This window comes from Galeopterus variegatus, unplaced genomic scaffold, assembly GCF_000696425.1.
Source record: "Galeopterus variegatus unplaced genomic scaffold, G_variegatus-3.0.2 Scaffold1257, whole genome shotgun sequence".
Taxonomy (NCBI): Eukaryota; Metazoa; Chordata; class Mammalia; order Dermoptera; family Cynocephalidae; genus Galeopterus; species Galeopterus variegatus.
The window spans coordinates 182,778-201,535 of NW_007727368.1; the positions used below are offsets into that span (position 1 = coordinate 182,778).

The 18,758-nt window shown below is 37.3% G+C and overlaps 2 protein-coding genes across 3 annotated transcripts in view; one reads left to right on the forward strand and one right to left on the reverse strand.

The window, feature by feature from the left end:
* Positions 1-9,604, reverse strand: part of L3HYPDH (L-3-hydroxyproline dehydratase (trans-)) — an 18,483-nt gene extending 8,879 nt beyond the window's left edge. Inside the window, exons 1-3 of the mRNA XM_008575926.1 lie at positions 9,559-9,604; positions 8,999-9,157; positions 4,447-4,616 (exon numbers count right to left, since the gene is read on the reverse strand). Of these exons, the coding sequence (XP_008574148.1) occupies positions 4,447-4,616; positions 8,999-9,157; positions 9,559-9,604 (375 nt within the window). The remainder of the gene's footprint in view (positions 1-4,446; positions 4,617-8,998; positions 9,158-9,558) is intronic.
* The window catches only part of JKAMP (JNK1/MAPK8-associated membrane protein), a 19,150-nt gene continuing 9,837 nt past the window's right edge, over positions 9,446-18,758 (forward strand). The window contains exons 1-3 of one of the 2 annotated variants that reach the window (XM_008575922.1): positions 9,446-9,675; positions 10,252-10,406; positions 17,153-17,359. In XM_008575922.1, the coding sequence (XP_008574144.1) occupies positions 10,345-10,406; positions 17,153-17,359 (269 nt within the window). In that variant the 5' untranslated portion in view covers positions 9,446-9,675; positions 10,252-10,344. Of the gene's footprint in view, positions 9,676-10,251; positions 10,407-15,794; positions 16,124-17,152; positions 17,360-18,758 lie in introns of those variants that run through there. The other variant, XM_008575923.1, reaches the window with a different exon arrangement.

Below are 18,758 nucleotides of genomic sequence, written 5' to 3' on the forward strand. Positions count from 1 at the left end.
GGGGGGGGGGGGGGGGAAGAAGATATAACAACTACAATTATTTGAAGTTGATACGACAAGCAAACAGAAAGGACATTGTTGGGTGGGAGGGAGGAAAAGGAGGAGGGAGGGAGGTTTTGGTAAGGGGCAACAATAATCAACCACAATGTATATCGACAAAATAAAATTTTTAAAAAAATCAGGCAATGAGTATCTAGAGCTGAAGTTAATACCAGTGATAGAGACAAGGACTGTGAGAGGCCATGGGCAAGCCAAAGTTATAAGGATACAGGAGCTATTAGATAAGAGAAACAATTGGATGGGGAAAATAAAAAGGATTTATTATATAGGATAAAGTCAGCTGGTTGAATGAAAAGCAGCAGATACCCACAGACAGAAGCAGGCACTGGTGGGGTGACTGCCACTCCATGGTGGAGCACATCTAGGCCCAATGTGCAATGCTTCCTGTTCTTTTGAGAAGTTTAGTTGTTTAACTTCTCCTGGATTTCTGTAATATCTCATAGTATGATTGAGATTATCATAGCCTTACTTCCCGATGTATCCTTACAATTAGTACATTCTATCCCACTTAACTGTTGTTTAAAGCCAGTTGAACAGATTTGGGTTCTTCAAACCCAAAGAGTCCATCTAAAACCACATTAAAGAGGCCCGTGGATTGGATCTTTGTTGTCCATACTCTTAAGGCCTCTATGCCCCACCTCCGCTACAGCGCCATTCCAACATAAGACCCTTAACTGATGTGCTTGCTTCCCCCACTAGAGCGACGTCCTTGAAGGTGGGCTTTGTTCTTTCTTCGGGTCTCCAGCATCTAGCATAGTGTCTGACATACAATAAGTTCTTAGTAAATGTTTGTTAAAAGAATGAGCGAATGAAGATGAATTTATACTATATTTATTGCAGCTCCCTGCAAAATGGCCTTTCCCTAAATCTGCTTCAGCAGTATGAACGGTCTGCAATTCACAAAGTAGTTCTACTGCATGATACATCTCTAATGGAATTTGTTCTCATATTTTTATCAGAATCCTCCTCCCTCAAAGTCCATCTTTTGCCACCTTGGTGAGAAGTTCAAGCTTTAATGAGAAGTTCTTCCTATTATTAAGAGAATTATGACGTTTCCCCTTGATTTCACTAAAAAATCAGATGAAATTATTTTGTGCCCAATTGTTAAACTACTAGCTGTGTGTTTGATGAAACAGAAAGCTGATGTAAATTCAGAGCTTCAGAAGTTATTACGATAAAATAATTCCACATGTTGGTACTGACAGTTCTGGAGAAATGATAATTGAGAACAGTGATATAGTATATATTTTTATTTAAGTTATAAATTATGTTAAAGTTTCAGGAGTGTTAAAATAGGCCCATACAACTAGGCAGATAATTTAATGTAGGAAATGGAAAAGACAAAATAACAGATAGGCATCTAGGTGACTAGAAAATTAGTGGTGTTATTAATTTGCTGCAGTAGATAAGTTCAGAAGGAAAATAGTTTTACATGGGAAATTGATAAGCTCCATTTTGAGCAAGTGCAATTTAAAATGCTAGAAGATATGGGGCCGGCCCGTGGCTCACTTGGGAGAGTGTGGTACTGATAACACCAAGGCCACGGGTTTGGATCCCTATATAGGGGTGGCTGGTTACCTCACTGGGTGAGCGTTGGGAGAGTGTGGTACTGATAACACCAAGGCCACGGGTTTGGATCCCTATATAGGGATGGCCAGTTAGCTCACTTAGGAGAGTATGGTGCTGACAACACCAAGTCAAGAGTTAAGATCCCTTTACCGGTCATCTTTTAAAAAATAAAAAAATGCTAGTCAATAGCACCAAGGATAGGTCAAAAAACTAACGCCTTTTTTTTTTTTTTCCACATAAGTAGTAAACTGACCACCTTGGAGCATCATATGTGATGCTAACTCATTTGCCAAATCCTGTGAAAATGTCTTGGTTGAATCCTGATTTTATTTGTGGCTACAGCCCCCTGGTCTCATTTCACTCACATTTGAAATAGAATACAACTTCCTGGCTATTACTCTTTCTACCCACGTTTTCTTTTAAATCAAACAGCACTTGCTAACTTCTCATCAGTCAGATTTCTCTTCTCTTCTAACACATCCTAAAATAATTCCTGCCCACTAAGTTTTTACCCTTTTTTTTTTTTTTCTCCTTTTTGTCTTTTTTCGTGACCGGCAACGGATTGCAACCCTCAGTGTTGCGCCCGTACCGGACCGGGACCGGCAACGGGATCGCAACCCTCGGTGTTGCTCCCGTGCCTCGCTCAGCCAGTGAGCGGGAACTGGTCTGTATGTGGGATCCGAACCCTCGGCGGGAGCGCCGCCACACTTCCCAGGCGGCGCACTGTAGCAGTGCGCCACCGGGCCGGCCCAGTTTTTACCCTTTTATCTTAAATTTTACAAAGAATTTTTCTTTTCCCCCCAACTATGCTCTTTTCTGTTTCTCTTCAGTTAATGTGTTTTAAATAAATATATGTCTTCCTTATTTAAAATAAGAAGAAACTATTCAATTTTCCCTCAGTGCTGATTTTTGTATTTCTTTTTGTTGACATTTGAGAGCAAATGCGTGCTGTTTTTCCAGGATTCATTTGGACTCGATTTGATGACTTTACAAACCAGAAATTCTTTGTCACCTATGTTCCTGAATTCTGTTTGAAAAACAATGTCGCTAATTTCTATAAACTCCTAAGAAAAAAACAACATATTAACAAAACAAATCATAGGTCAAAAAACTAACGCCTTTTTTTTTTTTTTCCACATAAGTAGTAAACTGACCACCTTGGAGCATCATATGTGATGCTAACTCATTTGCCAAATCCTGTGAAAATGTCTTGGTTGAATCCTGATTTTATTTGTGGCTACAGCCCCCTGGTCTCATTTCACTCACATTTGAAATAGAATACAACTTCCTGGCTATTACTCTTTCTACCCACGTTTTCTTCCCCTGCCTCCCTCACCCCAGAGGAAAATTATTCTACTATAGATTTCTTTACTTAAAACTAACATTGGTCAGGTTTTAATCTCATTTTACTCTCTAGAATGCCTAATTTGAATTCTACTTATATTTTTGGGCCAAATTTCCTAATCAAGCCATGAGTTGCTCCAGACTTTATGCACCCATAGCACTTTTTATATAAACTTATATATAATATTATAGCGTAATCATTGTTTGTTCTTCCATTATATTGTGAGATCGTGAAGACAGAGACCATCCCATTTTAACTCTTATATGCCTTATGTCTGGCACAGTACCTGACATATAATAAGTGGTCCAATGTTTAATAAACAAATACATGAAGAAATAAATGTATGAATGATAGATACAGACCTAAATGGCTATCCAAGAATCCTTTAAAAGCATCATGCTGAAAATTTCATATCTATTTCCTTGATTCTCTCTCCTTTTGGTAGATTTTAATTGTTTAATTATACATAAAACCAAGCAAGTTAGAATTAATTTAAAAATACCTGAGATAATATATGCTTAACAAAATCAATATGTAATATTAAGATGCGATTTATTTAAACTGATACATTTGAACAAATAAATATTGTCAGTAATGTTTCCTTACTTAAAAAATAAAATAAGTAAATAAAATAGGCCCATAAATAATTATTAGTACAAGTATATTAGACACTTTCATAAATTATGTTTACTCAGACTAATAATTAAATTCTCATATGCCAGAACATTCAAATACTGTACATATATGTTTTATTTATAGGTCCCAATTTCAAGGTAAAATGGCAGACTTGTGCTAGAAATGAAAAAATATTCTAGACTTATTATGTTAAGTGATTTTATCAAAATAGTTTTCCCGAGCCAAAACTAGAGTTACTTGAATAATTATTTGAGGAACTTCTTAGCTAAAGAGGAAAAAATTCACTAATTAGGAATTAATGTTCTCCATGAAATAAAAAGTCTTATCAGATGTAATGAAATCTATTTTGTAAGCCATATTTACATTAATTATTTTCAAGTTTTGCAGAATGACCACATATAGCAAAGCACATGTATGTCAAATTAGCGGAATTCTATATAGTACATTTACTGTACATAGCCACAAACTATATTAGTATATATGTACTATTAAAGAATAATAGTTATAATTTATTGAACATTTATTATAGGCCAAGCACTGACTTATCTCATTTTACGACAACCTTACAATTATTTTGTAATTTTCACTTTACAAATAGAAAAACTGAGGCACATGGAAATTATGTAACTTGTCCAGGGTTACAAAAGTTACAAGTGGCAAAGCTGGAATTCATGGTTAGTCTTGTTCTAGAGCCTAAAATTTTAATCAGTACCCTATTCTGATTACTATTAGTAATTTAGATATACAGATATTTAATTTTCTTTACAGGCATGATAATGTATATTTCTCCATGCCACAGAGGAGCAATATATTATGAAGGCAACTATTGTCCTGACCTGAGCTTTCACTGCTTCTGTCACTGCACTCGCCGCATCCACAAGGTCCCTCGTCTTTGCAGAACAAATGTCGAGTCCTAACTTTTCAGCACTAACGAATGCATAAAATGTGCCACCATATGCAATGTCCACCACCACCTTTCCATGTCCGGGAACCTCCACCGTGAGATCTAAAAAAGACGTGTTTGGAAATAAATTTGTTTTTAGTATTTTAGCAACAAAGTTCACAGAATTTTTAATATATTTCTGGGGGTGGGATGGAAGGAGGTATCCTTTCCCTACCATAAAAAGGAATGAAGCAAAAATCCAGTTTCAAAATGAGTAAGTATCAGGTAAATAATAGCTAGGTGCATCTTTCTATTTTCAACTTAATGATGTTTGCATAAGTTATAAAACTGAATACCATGTTTTCCCCAGCTCATACATTCATATCTGTTAACTACTCTGAGGATTTTTTCTAGGACACATTATAGAGGCCAAGAGAGGAAAACCATGGGACATCAACCTGTCAACACTATAAAGGAAAACATGGCCATTGTTGGCTTTATTCTCCTCTACAGCAGCGTTTTGCATCAGGGTTTTTATTTGAGAATTTATGCCCCTGACAGCCCAAAGTTTGACCTGAAGGTCAGTTGTTTTAAATCCTGAAATGTATTTCCAACAGAATGGAGCTAGGTGGCTTGGGGGTCATTAAGACAGTTTTACCCCTTCTCGAATTTTCTTCTCTTCCTCTTCCCCAATTCAAGCTGGCTTGGTGATCACTGCCTCTGGGAAGGTACATATCAGGGGAGGAAGCAGGTCTTTCTAGTTTTGTTTTATGGAAACCTAAGCTCTCAGGGGAAAGACATTTGTTGGTGAAGGAGTATCCTGAGGGAGAAATACTTCTAGAGATAGAAATTTCCTCTGGATAGGAAACAGAGGAGGCTGATGGTCCTGAGTGCAGGGAAGACCTGTGTTGACCTCCCCATAGCAACAGAGGAAGACAACCTGTGGGGCAGAGACAGCAAACCAGGAGGGGAGGCAGGGGAAGAGTCAGGGGCCATACACGCACGGGATAGATGACGTTTCACTTTGCTAGATACCTGTGTAAGCTAAGGACCAAAGGGCCCTCCTCTCTAAGGCCACGGCACTTTTAAGAGACCATTTCTCACACATATACCAGGAAAGGGGACTGCACATGGAGGGATTAAGTTGGAAAAATAAAATATTTCTTGTATTCTGAGTTTTGACACCGAGTCCTACAAGACACCAGTATGCTATCAGTTACAGACTAGTCCACCGAAACCCTCTTAACACATGATGTGTCAAAACAGAGCAAGTTTATAATCAAAAGAGTAAAACATGCCTGTGGACCTTAACAGCAAAGCTGAATCAAAAATGTCTTTACCTTGATGCTGGTGCAACATGAAAAGCAGGTTTAATGAAAGGAGAATGATGAAGTAGATGGAAATGAGGGGCTGCTGGAATAGGGAAAGCTAAGGCTGAAGGGTGGGTGTCGGTGTGAAGACTGTCACCTATCAGGAGACATGGGTGACAGGCCCCTGGCTCAGTGTTCCTACCCTTTTCTCTTGGTTGGACAGCTGAGTGGGGGTATGAGCTGCCAATCCTGGGACCATGGTGGAGTGGGAAGCTGGCTCAAGAAGTTATCACTGAGCCTACAATTACTCCTCCGGCCAACCCTTTCTGGAGTCTTGGGGTCTTGTTTTCTTGAGGTGGGTGGTTGGGTAGGCTGCTACACCTCATTGAGTTACATTTTCCTCTTTTTAAAAATGGACCAGATGTCTGTTAAAGGTACTTCTGCCCATTATTACCTGCTGTGGCTTTTATCTTTTAATCAGTAAATCACTAACATTAAAAATCAAGATATTTGTTTCACATGAATACATCCTATGTGCCAGATACTTTGCACACACTAGCTGCTTAATCCATTACAGCAGCTCCTGCTATAGCCTTGAGAGGTAGGTTCTGTAATATTTACTATTCTCACATTATTCCCAGAGTTAACCATCAAATAAGTGGCTTAGAGCCAAACCCAGGACCAGGTGACTCCAAAGCCCACATCCTTTCCACTAAATTACGCAACCTCATCCAGGACTCAATCCAAAGTCTAAGGTTTTTCCTTTTCTGCTGTACAAGGATATCACTGAAATTTCTATACTTACAAGATTTAGTGAATACCTACTATGTGCCAATTACTGTGGAAGATGTAAGAGGTACAAGAATAAAACATAGCCTTTCCCCTTCTTGGAGTTCAGTTGGATGAGAAAGACAAATTTAAAAATATGCTGTATGTGTAATGAGGTGTAATATATTAAGGAGATTTCCAGAAAATTGGAACATATCTTCTTCAGCTACAAAAATTTTAAGGATGAGGGGGAAGCAATCAGATAGGGCTGAATTCAGATCCTGGTTCTTCCACTTAGTGTGGCTTTGGTGTCTCATGTGTCATGTGGCATTGGTATTTCCCCTAAAAGATCTGTTTTGAGAATTGCATGTGATAATGTGTAGATTGGGGAAATAATAAATATTAATATTAAAGGGAAAAGTTTAATTTCCACTGGGAATAGGCTTCAAAAGGACCAGATATTTACATTTGCCAATGAGCATATTCTTCTCCAAATTTCATTTCAGTTACCCATTCAACAAATATTCACTGACTACCTACTGTTCTAGGCACTTGGAATGCAGTGAACAAAACAGAGGAATTTGCATTTTAGCATGGTAGGGTGGAGATGAACTCAGCAACCCTCTGAGGTGGGACTGTAATCCTCATTTTACAGATTGTGATATTGAGGCATGGGGAGGGGCAGACCAATGATCTTTAACACTATTAGTCTGCCTTTTAGGCATTTTTCGTGGAGATGAACTCAGCAACCCTCTGAGGTGGGACTGTAATCCTCATTTTACAGATTGTGATACTGAGGCATGGGGAGGGGCAGACCAATGATCTTTAACACTATTAGTCTGCCTTTTAGGCATTTTTCGAAGTAGAGAACATAGAATTTCAATTTCTTAATAGCTCAAAGTGCCCATTAGTGCCCTTTAATTATTGTTCTGTCACACAGTGATGCTCTCAGGAACTATTATGCTTGAGAGGTTGCCTGCCCCTGCCCTAATCAACCCAGGGCTATGATGTAGTTGGTGACCCTGCTGCCAGCTGTCATTTCCCACAAAATCTAGAATGCCTCTAATCTGCTGCTGGGTTGCCTGGGGGAATATCAGGTAGCTACAGAGACTAGTTAAACTGTTGAGGACTTTTAGATGCAATCTTAAACATAAATTCTGTCTCCCTCTAGTGCCCTCCCAATCCGGATGTGACATCATTCTCTGCCAAAGGAGAAAGTGGCATCAGTTTCCCCAGAGGCATTCTTCTTTCAGCTGCCTGAGGTTGCTCTAAGACAGACATATGCCTGTCTATTACTGTGTCATTCATAATCAGACTAATTTGGAATTCAATTCATTATGGAGAACTAAGATCAAACTTTCTAACAGAATGATTTGTACGACTTGAAGACGCTGAAGGAAAGGGGTAATAACCCTATTCCTGGACTGACTAAATTACCTCCCAGTTCTCTTACAGTCACTACTACAAAAGCATCCTCACTAATAGAATTCAGTCCCTTGGAGGGAGTACTCATATTAGAGACCAGATCCAGCTTTCCAGTTCATCCCCATTAGGGATCTCCCTCTTTGTAAGGGCTGTCCTGCTTTACATGACATACAAGGATCTATAGTACGGAACCCAGCAAAAACTTTTAATGGCTCTAAATGCCTAGAGAACTCTAACTAGCAGTCCTCTATATCCATCTCGAGGAACAGAATTTTTAAAATATACCAAATATAAGTATCTCGCATACTCTCATCTAATCCTACAAAAAACCCTATGAGATAAATGAAGAAACACAGCCACAGAGAGGTTAAGTAATTTGCTTAAGGTTGCACAGCTTTAAGGGGTTGTAGGATTTGAACCCAAACACTGTCTGTTCCCATTCTTAAAGAATAGGAGCAGCAACATCTGTATCTTTACTATTTATAAACTGTTTGGCTCATTCATTCTCATTTAATTCTTACCCAAAGAAGGGAAGAAGAAACTTTGTACAGATGAGGAAAAAGAGGCAGTGTTTAGTAACTTGTTAGGGGTAATAATGTGTCTACCAAGCTTATCGTGAGCCAGCCTGGAACCCCGGTACATTGGCTGCTCTTTGCTCTGTCCTTGACCGTAGCGTACCTTGCTTTATTCAACTGTGAAATCTCTTAGGAATGCCTGACGAGTGCTGAACGAGGAGCTGAGTAAGAGAAACAGGGCATTCTTCACTCCTCAAGGCTCTAGGAAGACCAAGGGCGGATAGATCTGCGAAATAATCAAATTGCATGCACCAAATTCGTTAAGCTGAGATGCTGACACACCTTGGGTGATTTAGAATTAAATTAATTTAATTAATTGCAAAGGCATGCGGAGTGGGTTAGTTGCGCCGCGTAGGTTCCAGCCCAGAGAGATAGTTAACGTTTCCGGTTGCCGCCCGCTCGGGGTTAGGAGGGTCCGACCGGTTACCTGTGGCCAGCACGAAGGCGGGGACGCTGTGGAAGCGCACCGGGCCGCGGCTGCGGCCGCCCTCACACGCCACGAAGGCGGTGCTCTGCCGGTTGAGGACCTTAATGATAAGGAACAGTACTAACAGCAAGGTTCCAGTATAACTTTCTGCCGCAGTGTCTCAGTATAAAAGGAGCAATTTAAATTCAAAAATAAATGCTTCTGGGCCGGCCCGGTGGTGCACTGCTACAGTGTGCCGCCTGGGAGTGCGGTGGCGCTCCCGCCGAGGGTTCAGATCCCACATACAGACCGGTTCCTGCTCACTGGCTGAGTGAGGTGTGGGCGCAGCACCGAGGGTTGCGATCCCGTTGCCGGGGGCGCGACACTGAGGGTTGCGATCCGTTGCCGGACATGAAAAAAGACAAAAAAAGGAAAAAAATAAAAAAATTAAAAAAAAAAAAAATGCTTCAAGGCTTTTGTCTAATACATATCATTTTAAAAATTAAAACTGTATTGAGATATTTCTGCCAAGTGCTTCAGCCATTATTGCATTATTTTCTTGTAATCACAAAAGATGTTACTATACTGGCATTTGTTTTTAAAAAGCTGTCGATATTCAACCAGCATGCCTTGGACTTTATTGTGGGAAGACCCTGTTATTTAAAAATGACTCAACTGAAATATATGGAGAATGTGGGGTAAGTCTTATGTTTGTATGTATTTCATTTGTAAAATCTATTTGCTCTTAGAATATTTTCAAATGTAGCATCTTTTTCTTAAATATGCTTATTTATTAAAGAATATGGAGGTATTAATAAAATCATTGTTTGTATTGTCATGTTGATGTCTACAGTACATTACTTCTTTCTTGACAGTCACAATTATTAAGTATTTTTAAAAACATTTTATAGGCTTATAGTAATTTTTAATTATTTTAAAAAATGATTTAGTATAGTGACTTATAAGTTAAGATTACAACTCCAGAATGTTTTTCTGTAATTATTTTTATATGATGTTAATAACTAGGTTTTTCATTGAATGTTAGTCAACTATTTTAGTAATTTAGTGAAGGGAGTCTTTTAAGAGCATTTTACAGATGTGGCACATATGTACATTTCTTTTTATTTTCTTTCTTTTAATTTATCAAAACTACACATGTAAACTTAAATGTTTAAACCCAAATAGGATGTCTTGTGGAATGATTTTGGGGGGGGAGGGGATGTTAATATTCTAAAATAATATCTGTACAAAACTATTGCTTTTATATATTGTAGGTGTGCCCAAGAGGACAGAGAACAAACGCACAGAAATATTGTCAGCCTTGCACAGAGTCTCCAGAACTTTATGATTGGCTCTATCTTGGGTTTATGGCTATGCTTCCTCTTGTTTTACACTGGTTTTTCATTGAATGGTACTCGGGGAAAAAGAGGTTCGCATATTCTATGAATGTATATGGACAGACTGATTTTGGAATAATTACCTTATCTGTTGTTTTAAAAGTGGTAAACCTGTTTTTCTTTTGTATTCTGATTATGTACTTTCTGCTGTGGCAAGAAAACTTAATATAGGACATGTCTTAGTAATTGTTAAGGAAACTATCCTTTGTTTTACTCTAACCTTGAAGGAATTTTTTTTATTTCTCAACTATAATCCTTATTGGTTTTCTAAAAAAAGTTGGTTATGATTACAAGCTGGTTATTGTTCTAGAATAAGTACTTTATAATTTAGTTTAATACTAATCATCTAGTATAATATAGTTAAAAATTATATAGCTGATTATGAAAACTCATACTAACACATTAAGTCAACACACATTTCTTGAGCACTGTGTTTCATGTTTGGAATATCAGGGGAGGAGATACAAAAATAACTGACATGGCTTATAGTCATAATCTTGTAGAAAAGGCAAATGTATGTATAATTAATTGTAATATAAGTCAGTCTTAGAAGTGTAGTAGAAGAGTTTTAAACAAAATGCTCTGGAGTCACAGAAAATGGTCGATAAATTGTGCCTGATGGGATCTGAAAGACTTAAAAAAAATAACATTTTAGGCAGAGGAAAGAGCAAGAACAATGGCTTAGAGGTATAAACTGTGTAATCTGGGGTGGTGGGAATGGAAGTAATGTGGGGTGGGTAAAGTGTGGGTTGCAAATGAAAGAAAGGTAATATAAAGGATGGTGGGAAAGGTCAGTTAAGGCAAGAATGTGAAGGTTCTTGATAAGGACGTGATTTTATTCTACTGGGAATGGGGAGCCAAATTGTATCTTAGTACATTTCAGTGATACTGATTTTCTTTCAGTTTCTCTAACTTCTCAGGATCTTTCCTGCTTTGGGTTCTTTCCTTTCCCCCAAACTCTTTTCACTGCCTGAAGTACTCTCTTTTTCCTCTGACTGCAACTTTTTTACTTGGGCGCCTTTCTTTCTTTCAGATTTCAGTTTAAATGTCACCTCCTCAGAGAGGCCTTCCCTGACCCAATCTAAAGTAGGTCTGTTCCCCTTAGTTTTCTTATAGCGGTCTTCATGTTGTTTTTGCTCTTTTGTTTTTAGCATTCAACACAATTTATGGTTATGTTTGTTTCCTCATTTAACATTTCCCTTATTCCCAACTATAAGCTCCACAAGGGCAGTGGCTATCTCTGTTGTCCTCTGTGGAATCTCCGGAGACCAGCAGCAGGCACACGGCTGATGCTCACTCAGTATTTGCCAAGTGACTCATTTACTGGGGGAGGTTTTGGTGTTGGGAAGTAGCATAATTGGATGTATATTTTAGGGAGATAATTTCTGTGGAGCATAGATTAGAGGTGATATATTAGAAGAGTGTTGTCAAAGAAATAGTGATAGCCAGACTACAGTGATGGGAATGGAAATGGAAAGGTGGTCAGATGGAAGTAGAATCAGCAGTTTTCTGGATCCTACCTCATAAATCCAGCATGATTATTTACATTGGGAAAACATGCATTATTTTTCAGAAGGCTTTATAAAAAGACTTTAAAAATAGCAGCTCTCATCCTGCTTTTAATTTTTGTTATAGAATGATGAGAGCAGTGAGGGTAGGAAAGGACATGTGATAACCTTAAAACTAAAATAGGATAATTGCTCAGTTAATTGGTTGGAACGACTCCGTCCAAAGTAGAGAAGTAGGGGGCATAGGGTTGTACCTCACCGAATGCATTTGAATTAAAACATCAGGTATGTTTTGAGGGAGAAACTTTGAGCAAAGGGTGAAGGGTGGTTTGAAGATAGAGCAGAGCAGTGACCAGTGCTCAGGCAGGAAAGGAGATGGGTTTAAAAAGAGAAAGTTTGTACAACTATGCTTTGCCTAGGAAATCGGTAGCAAGGAACACAAGAGCCATCTCTTGCATTTTAGCCAGGGCCTGGCTGTCTGAGGCTAGACCAGTGTTTCTCAATTTCTTTTTTTCATTGTCACTTCCTTAAAGAGCCCTTTTAGATATTTTTTTCCTAACTCTCCCCCAATTAAATTACAATATCACAGATAGAGTTTATCTGTTTATGTACTGTTTGTATAATTGTGCTTCATATGTAAAAAAGTTTTTTTTTGTTCTCAAGAACTAACTTTGGCCCCTTTGGGGGCGATATTGCCCTTTGAGAATGCCTGTGCTAGCCATTAACCAAACTTTCCCTTTGGCCCCGTTGCTTTCCCCAGAATTTAGTATTAAATTTCTTTTTCTTTAAGGCCAGCACAAGGATAGTGAGAAGTTGCATATTTTTATCTTGCAGCTACCAATACAGTCAGAAGCTGTGCTTCTTATGTAGTTTGTTTTTATATAATGTATGCCTTTTAGAATGCATTCATTCAACAGTCTTTAGGGATGCCTTCTATGAACAGGTGCTATGCTAGGTTCTCAGATTCAGAGGTGACTAAAATGTGGATGCTCACAGACCTATGGATGATATTGACAAACAGTCATGATATATATGAGGTATAATGAATGTATGTACAGAGGTTTTTTTTTTTTATTGATTATACATATTCATGAGGTGCTGAGCTAACCATCAGCACCTATGCCTAAGATGTGATGATCAGATCAATACTATCAGCCTGCCCACCACCTGAAATTGCTGTTATTCCCCATGTCCCCTTCCCAGCCTCTCCCCGACTTCTCTTCCCCCGCAACTCCAGCAACCTTAGTTCTGTTCTCTCTCTCTGCAAATCTAACACACCACCGTGGTCTTTCTTTCCTTCCTTCTTTCTCTCAGCTCCCACTTATGAGTGAGGACATGTAGTGTTTTTCCCTCTGTGCCTGGGTTATTTCACTAAGCATTTTCTCCAAGCTCTTCCATGTTGCTGCGAATGGCAGAATTTTATTCTTTTTTATGGCTGAATAGTATTCCATTGTGTATATATACCACATTTTCCTTATCCAATTGTCCGTCAACATACATTTAGGTTGGCTCTGTATCTTGGCTGTTGTAAATAGAGCTGTGATGAATGTGGGAGTGCAGGTATCCCTTTCACGTGATGATTTCCATTTCTTTGGGTATATACCCAGAAGTGGGATTCCTGGATCATATAGTAGATCTATGTGTAGTTGTCTGAGAAATCTCCATACTGTTATCCATAGTGGCTGCACTAATTTACAGTCCCACCAACAATGTAGAAGAGTTCCCCTCTGTCTGCATCCTTGCCAGCATTTGTTATTCTTGGTCTTTTTGATTATAGCCATTCTAACTGGGGTGGTATGATATTTCAGTGTGGTTTTAATTTGCATTTGCCTGATGATTAGTGATGCTGAGCATTTTTTCATTTAGCATTCATATATGTTTCATGGGAAAATGTCTATTCAGCTCCTTTGCCCATTTTTTAATTGGGGTTTTTTTTTTTAAACTGTGTATTTGTTTGAGTTCCTTGTATATTCTGGGTAGTAATTCATTGTTGAATGTATAGTTTGCAAATATTTTCTCCCATTCTGTAGGTTGTTGTATTAGTCTGTTTTGTGTTGCTATAACAGAATCCCCGAGACTGGGTAATTTATAAAGAACAGAGGTTTATTTGGCTTACGATTGTGAGACAGCTGCATCTGGCATGGGACTCAGGCTGCTTCTACTCATGGTGGAAACAGCAGGCAGCCTGTGGGAACAAGCAGATCACGTGGCAAGAGGAAGGGTGATATTGGTGGTAGGCTTGTCATATATGGCTTTTATTGTGTGTTGAGATACTTTCCTTCTATACCTAATTTGCTGAGAGCCTTTATCATGAAGGAATGTTGAATTCTGTCAGATGCTTTTCTGCGGCTGTTGAGATAATCATATGGCTTTTGTTTTGGGTTTTGTTGATGTGGTGTATCACATTTATTGATTTGTATATGTTGAGACATCCTTGGCTCCCTGGGATGAATCCCACTTGATTGTGGTGTATAATTTTTCTGATGTGTTGCTGTATAATGACTGCTAGTGTTTTGTTGAAGATTTTTGCATCTGTGTTCATCAGAGATATTGGCCTGTAGTTTTTTTGTAGTTTTTGTTGTTGTATCTTTGTCTGGTTTTGGTATCAAGGTGATGCTGGCCTCATAGAATAAATTTGGAAGAGTGGCCTCTGTTTCAATTTTCAGGAAGAGTTTGAAGAGAATTAGTATTAATTCCTCTTTAAAAGTTTGGTAGAATTCAGCAGTAAAGCCATCCAGTCCTGGGCTTTTCTTTGTTGGGAGACTGCTGATTACTGCATCAATCTTGTTCCTTGTTATTGGTCTGTTAATGTTTTTTTTTTCTTCTTGGTTCAGTCTTGGTAGTTTGTAAAAGTCCAGAAATTTATCCATTTCCTCCAGGTTTTCAAATTTTGTGGCATATATAGTTGTTTGTAATAGTCTGTAATGATTCTTTGTATTTCTGTATTTCTATTTGATTCTTTGTATCAGTTGTAATGTCTTCTTTTTCATTCTGATTTTTGTTATTTGGATCTTCTCTCATTTTGTTTTGTTTGTTTGTTTGTTAACCTAGCTATTGGTTTGTCTATTTTGTTTATCTTCTCAAAAAACAAACTTTTTGTTTCATTGACCTTTTGTCTTGTTTTTTGGGTCTCTACATCATTTAGTTCTGCTGTGACCTTAACTATTTCTTTACATCTGCTAACTTTGGGATTGGATTGTTCTTGTTTTTTAGTTCTTTGAGGTATATCATTAGGTTACTTATTTGACATCTTTCTTTTTTTTTATGTAAACACTTATTGTAATAAATTCCCTTTTAGTACTTCTGTTGCAGTGTCCCACATGTTTTGGTATGATATGTCTTTATTTTTGTTGGTTTTAAGAAATTTTTTGATTTCCTATTTAATTTCTTCTTGGGCCCATAGGTCATTCAGGAGCCTGTTGTTTAATTTCTAGGTATTTGTATAGTGTCCTGAGTTTTGCTTGCTGTTAGTTTCTGGATTTAATCTGTTGTGGTCTGAAAAGATAATTGAAATGATTTTGATATCTTTTATGTTGTTGAGACCTGATTTGTGACCTAACGTGGTCTATCCTTGAGAATGTTCTATATGCTGATGAGAAGGATGTATATTCTGTAGTTGCTGGATGAAATGTTCTGTAGCTATCTGCCAGGTCCAGTTGGTCTAAAGTGTAGCTTAAATCCTGTATTTCACTGTTGACTTGCTGCCTGGATGATCTGTCCAATTCTGAGAGAGGGGCATTCAGGTCCTCCACTGTTATTGTGTTTGGGTCTATATCTTTCTTCAGGTCTCATAGTGTTTGCTTTATATATCTGGGTTCTTTGATGTTGGGTGCATTTATATTTATGATTGTTATGTCTTCTTGCTGGAAAGATTGCTTTATCATTATATAGTGGCCTTCTTTGTCTCTTTTTATGATATTTGGTTTAAAGTCTATTTTATCTGATACAAGAATAGCTACTCCTGCTCATTTTTGGTTTCCATTTGTATAGTCTAAACCTTGAACAAGAGTCTTATAGACCTAAATTGAGCCAGGGGAAGCTCTCCAGCAAAGAGGATTTGCTGCTTCTGCCAGCAGCCATGTCCACCACTGTCTTGGGCTTCAGCCCCTTGAGTATCTATGCTTTGTACAGGCTACCCAAGATTTAGTATCCAGTTAGCACTGCTACTATCAGCAGTTAGCCTCAGGCAACCCTCTCATCCCAACTGCCTGCCTTGTCACTCTGGCCTTCCCATATTCTAGGTGAGTTAAGATTTAAATGTGAAAATGAAACCTTTAAACTTTTTGAAGAAAATACGGAATAAAATTTTTTAAATCTCAGGGTGTGGAAGGATTTTTTAAACAAAATATTTAAATTGTTAAGCAGAAATATAAAATTAATAAAGCCAACTATATTAAAATTTAGAATATGTTCATAAAAAGACATCACAAAGAAAGTGAAAATTCAGCACACAAACTGAGAGGAAGACATTTGTAACACATTTAAACTAACAAAGCAGAATGGATAAAGAAATCATGATATGATCGCTTGATGGAATCTTATAAAGCTGTGAAAATGACTGAACCTCAGCTATAAGCAACACTATGGATGAATCTTGGGAAATGTAATTTTGAATGGAAGAAAAATCCCAAAGCCTTCTTAGTGTGATTGCATTAATAACATTCAAAAATAAGCAAAACTAAACAGTTTTGAAGCATAAATAAAATTGGGATAAAAATTATTTAGAAAACGTGATAGAAACAATTTAATATATGGTCACCTCTAGGGGAGAGATAGATGTGGAATGTGGAGGAACACGGTAGATATAAATTGTTGTGTTCTAATTATTGGGTTAGGAGGTAAGCTTATCATGTTTATTATTACATTTTATAACTAATATGTTATATATTATCTTTTATGTACTTTTATGTTAAGATAATTTGAAACGATGTGTAGATAACTTTAAGAAATTTTTGAAAATAGTTTGGCAAGATACTGAAGATATAAGGTAGATCTAATTTCTGCTCTTCTGTTAACATTAGATAATACTGGCACAGTGTTATCTGGGGTGAATATTTACCTCTTTTTAGGAAATGAAGTTACTCTCTTCTTGAGTACTTTTCATATATGTTTGGCTTTTCTTATCTACTTAGAAGATTTTTTAGTTCCAGGATTTTTCAGTTAAAAATTTTGTTAGAATTCATATCTTAAAATACGTCCATGTTTTATTAACGCTATTTAAGTATCGATTTTTTTCTGATATTCATCCCTCTTGTCTTTCGTTTCTCTAGTTCCAGTGCACTTTTCCAACATATCACTGCATTATTTGAATGCAGTATGGCAGCTATTATCACCTTACTTGTGAGTGATCCAGTTGGTGTTCTTTATATCCATTCATGCCGAGTATTGATGCTTTCTGATTGGTACACGATGCTTTACAATCCAAGTCCAGATTACATTACCACAGTGCACTGTACTCATGAAGCTGTCTACCCACTGTGAGTATGATTTTAGACTTAAGATCATTTAAAAAAATAATCTGAAGATTAGTATAGATTTCCTTCATTTCAACAGATTGAGCGGTATAAAATGGCTTCTAGACACTGGGGGATGATTTTTTTTCTCTTAAGGCATACATAATCTAATAGGAGAAAACAGAAATACATCTTAGTATAATACAAGTCTAAATATTTTTGTGTCAGTGTTAAAGTGTATATAACTATTTCTAAAATAAGCTTTATGTGTTTCTTAGAGTTTTTAAAAGAGAGAGTTAAAGGAAAACTTTTCTGATAGGGAACAGAGAAGCAGTAGCTGACATACAGGAAAGAGTGTGGGCTTTGGAGACAAAATCAGGCTTGGGTTTGATTCCAGGGTCTGCCAGCTGCTGTTAACTTGAGCATACTAAGAGCCTCTTGTATATCAGTTTTCCCATTGGTAAAATGGGAATAGTAATACTTTATAAGGTATAATGACAATTAAATTAATCCATGCGTTATCAGGTACTATTGTAGTGCCATACATACACTTTATAGTAACTGGCACTATTAGCATGCTGGATTAGTGTTCTTTCTTTTTTTCTCTTCTTTCCCCCCAAATAAATATAATTTCCATCAGACTGTTCTGTTTTGAAAATATCAGATTCATAAGTTTCCATATATTATCCCAGATGACTCCATTTTTAGGATTTCTATAAGTTATTTGTGTTTGTTTTGACGTGTTTTTCTTGATAAAGTTATAATAGAAAAGTCTGGCTATTTGTGTTCTCATAATTGTCCTTTTTGAGCAAGTTCTTAGTAGTAAAGCATCAAAAACATACACATGTATGTGTGTCAAAAGGTAATTTTCAAAAAATAAGATTCAGAGATAGAGATGTGAAGAGTCTTCTACTGCCAGCCTTTAAGTCCTGCAAATTATTATTTTTTATATATAATTTATATAGAGTGTATAAAAAAGACTGATAGTGTCCTCTTTGTTGATTCATTGATTCATAGAATCATAACCATCAACTTCAATTACTCTCTTGTCATTTACTGTCCTGGGAACTTGCCTAGAAAACTTAAGTAAAGTAGATATCATATTTAAATAAATATATAGTCATCTTATTTAAAACAAAATCAGACTCCTTTACTGATAGTCACATTTATAGTGTTTATTGTAATATTTGTAAAACTTATGGTAGAAGTGTCAAAAAAATATTAGAAGAGAGATGACAAATGGGGTCTCCCAGTCCTCGTTCTGCACACGTAATAGCCACTTCTCATTCGTTGCAGCACTTTTCCTTGCTGAGTTGGGTGTAGCCTCAGAATCTTGTCACAGTACTCTCAGTCAAACAGTCATCACACGATTTGTTAGACTAGGACATTTTCCATGTATACACCATCTCTGAATGAAGTAGAT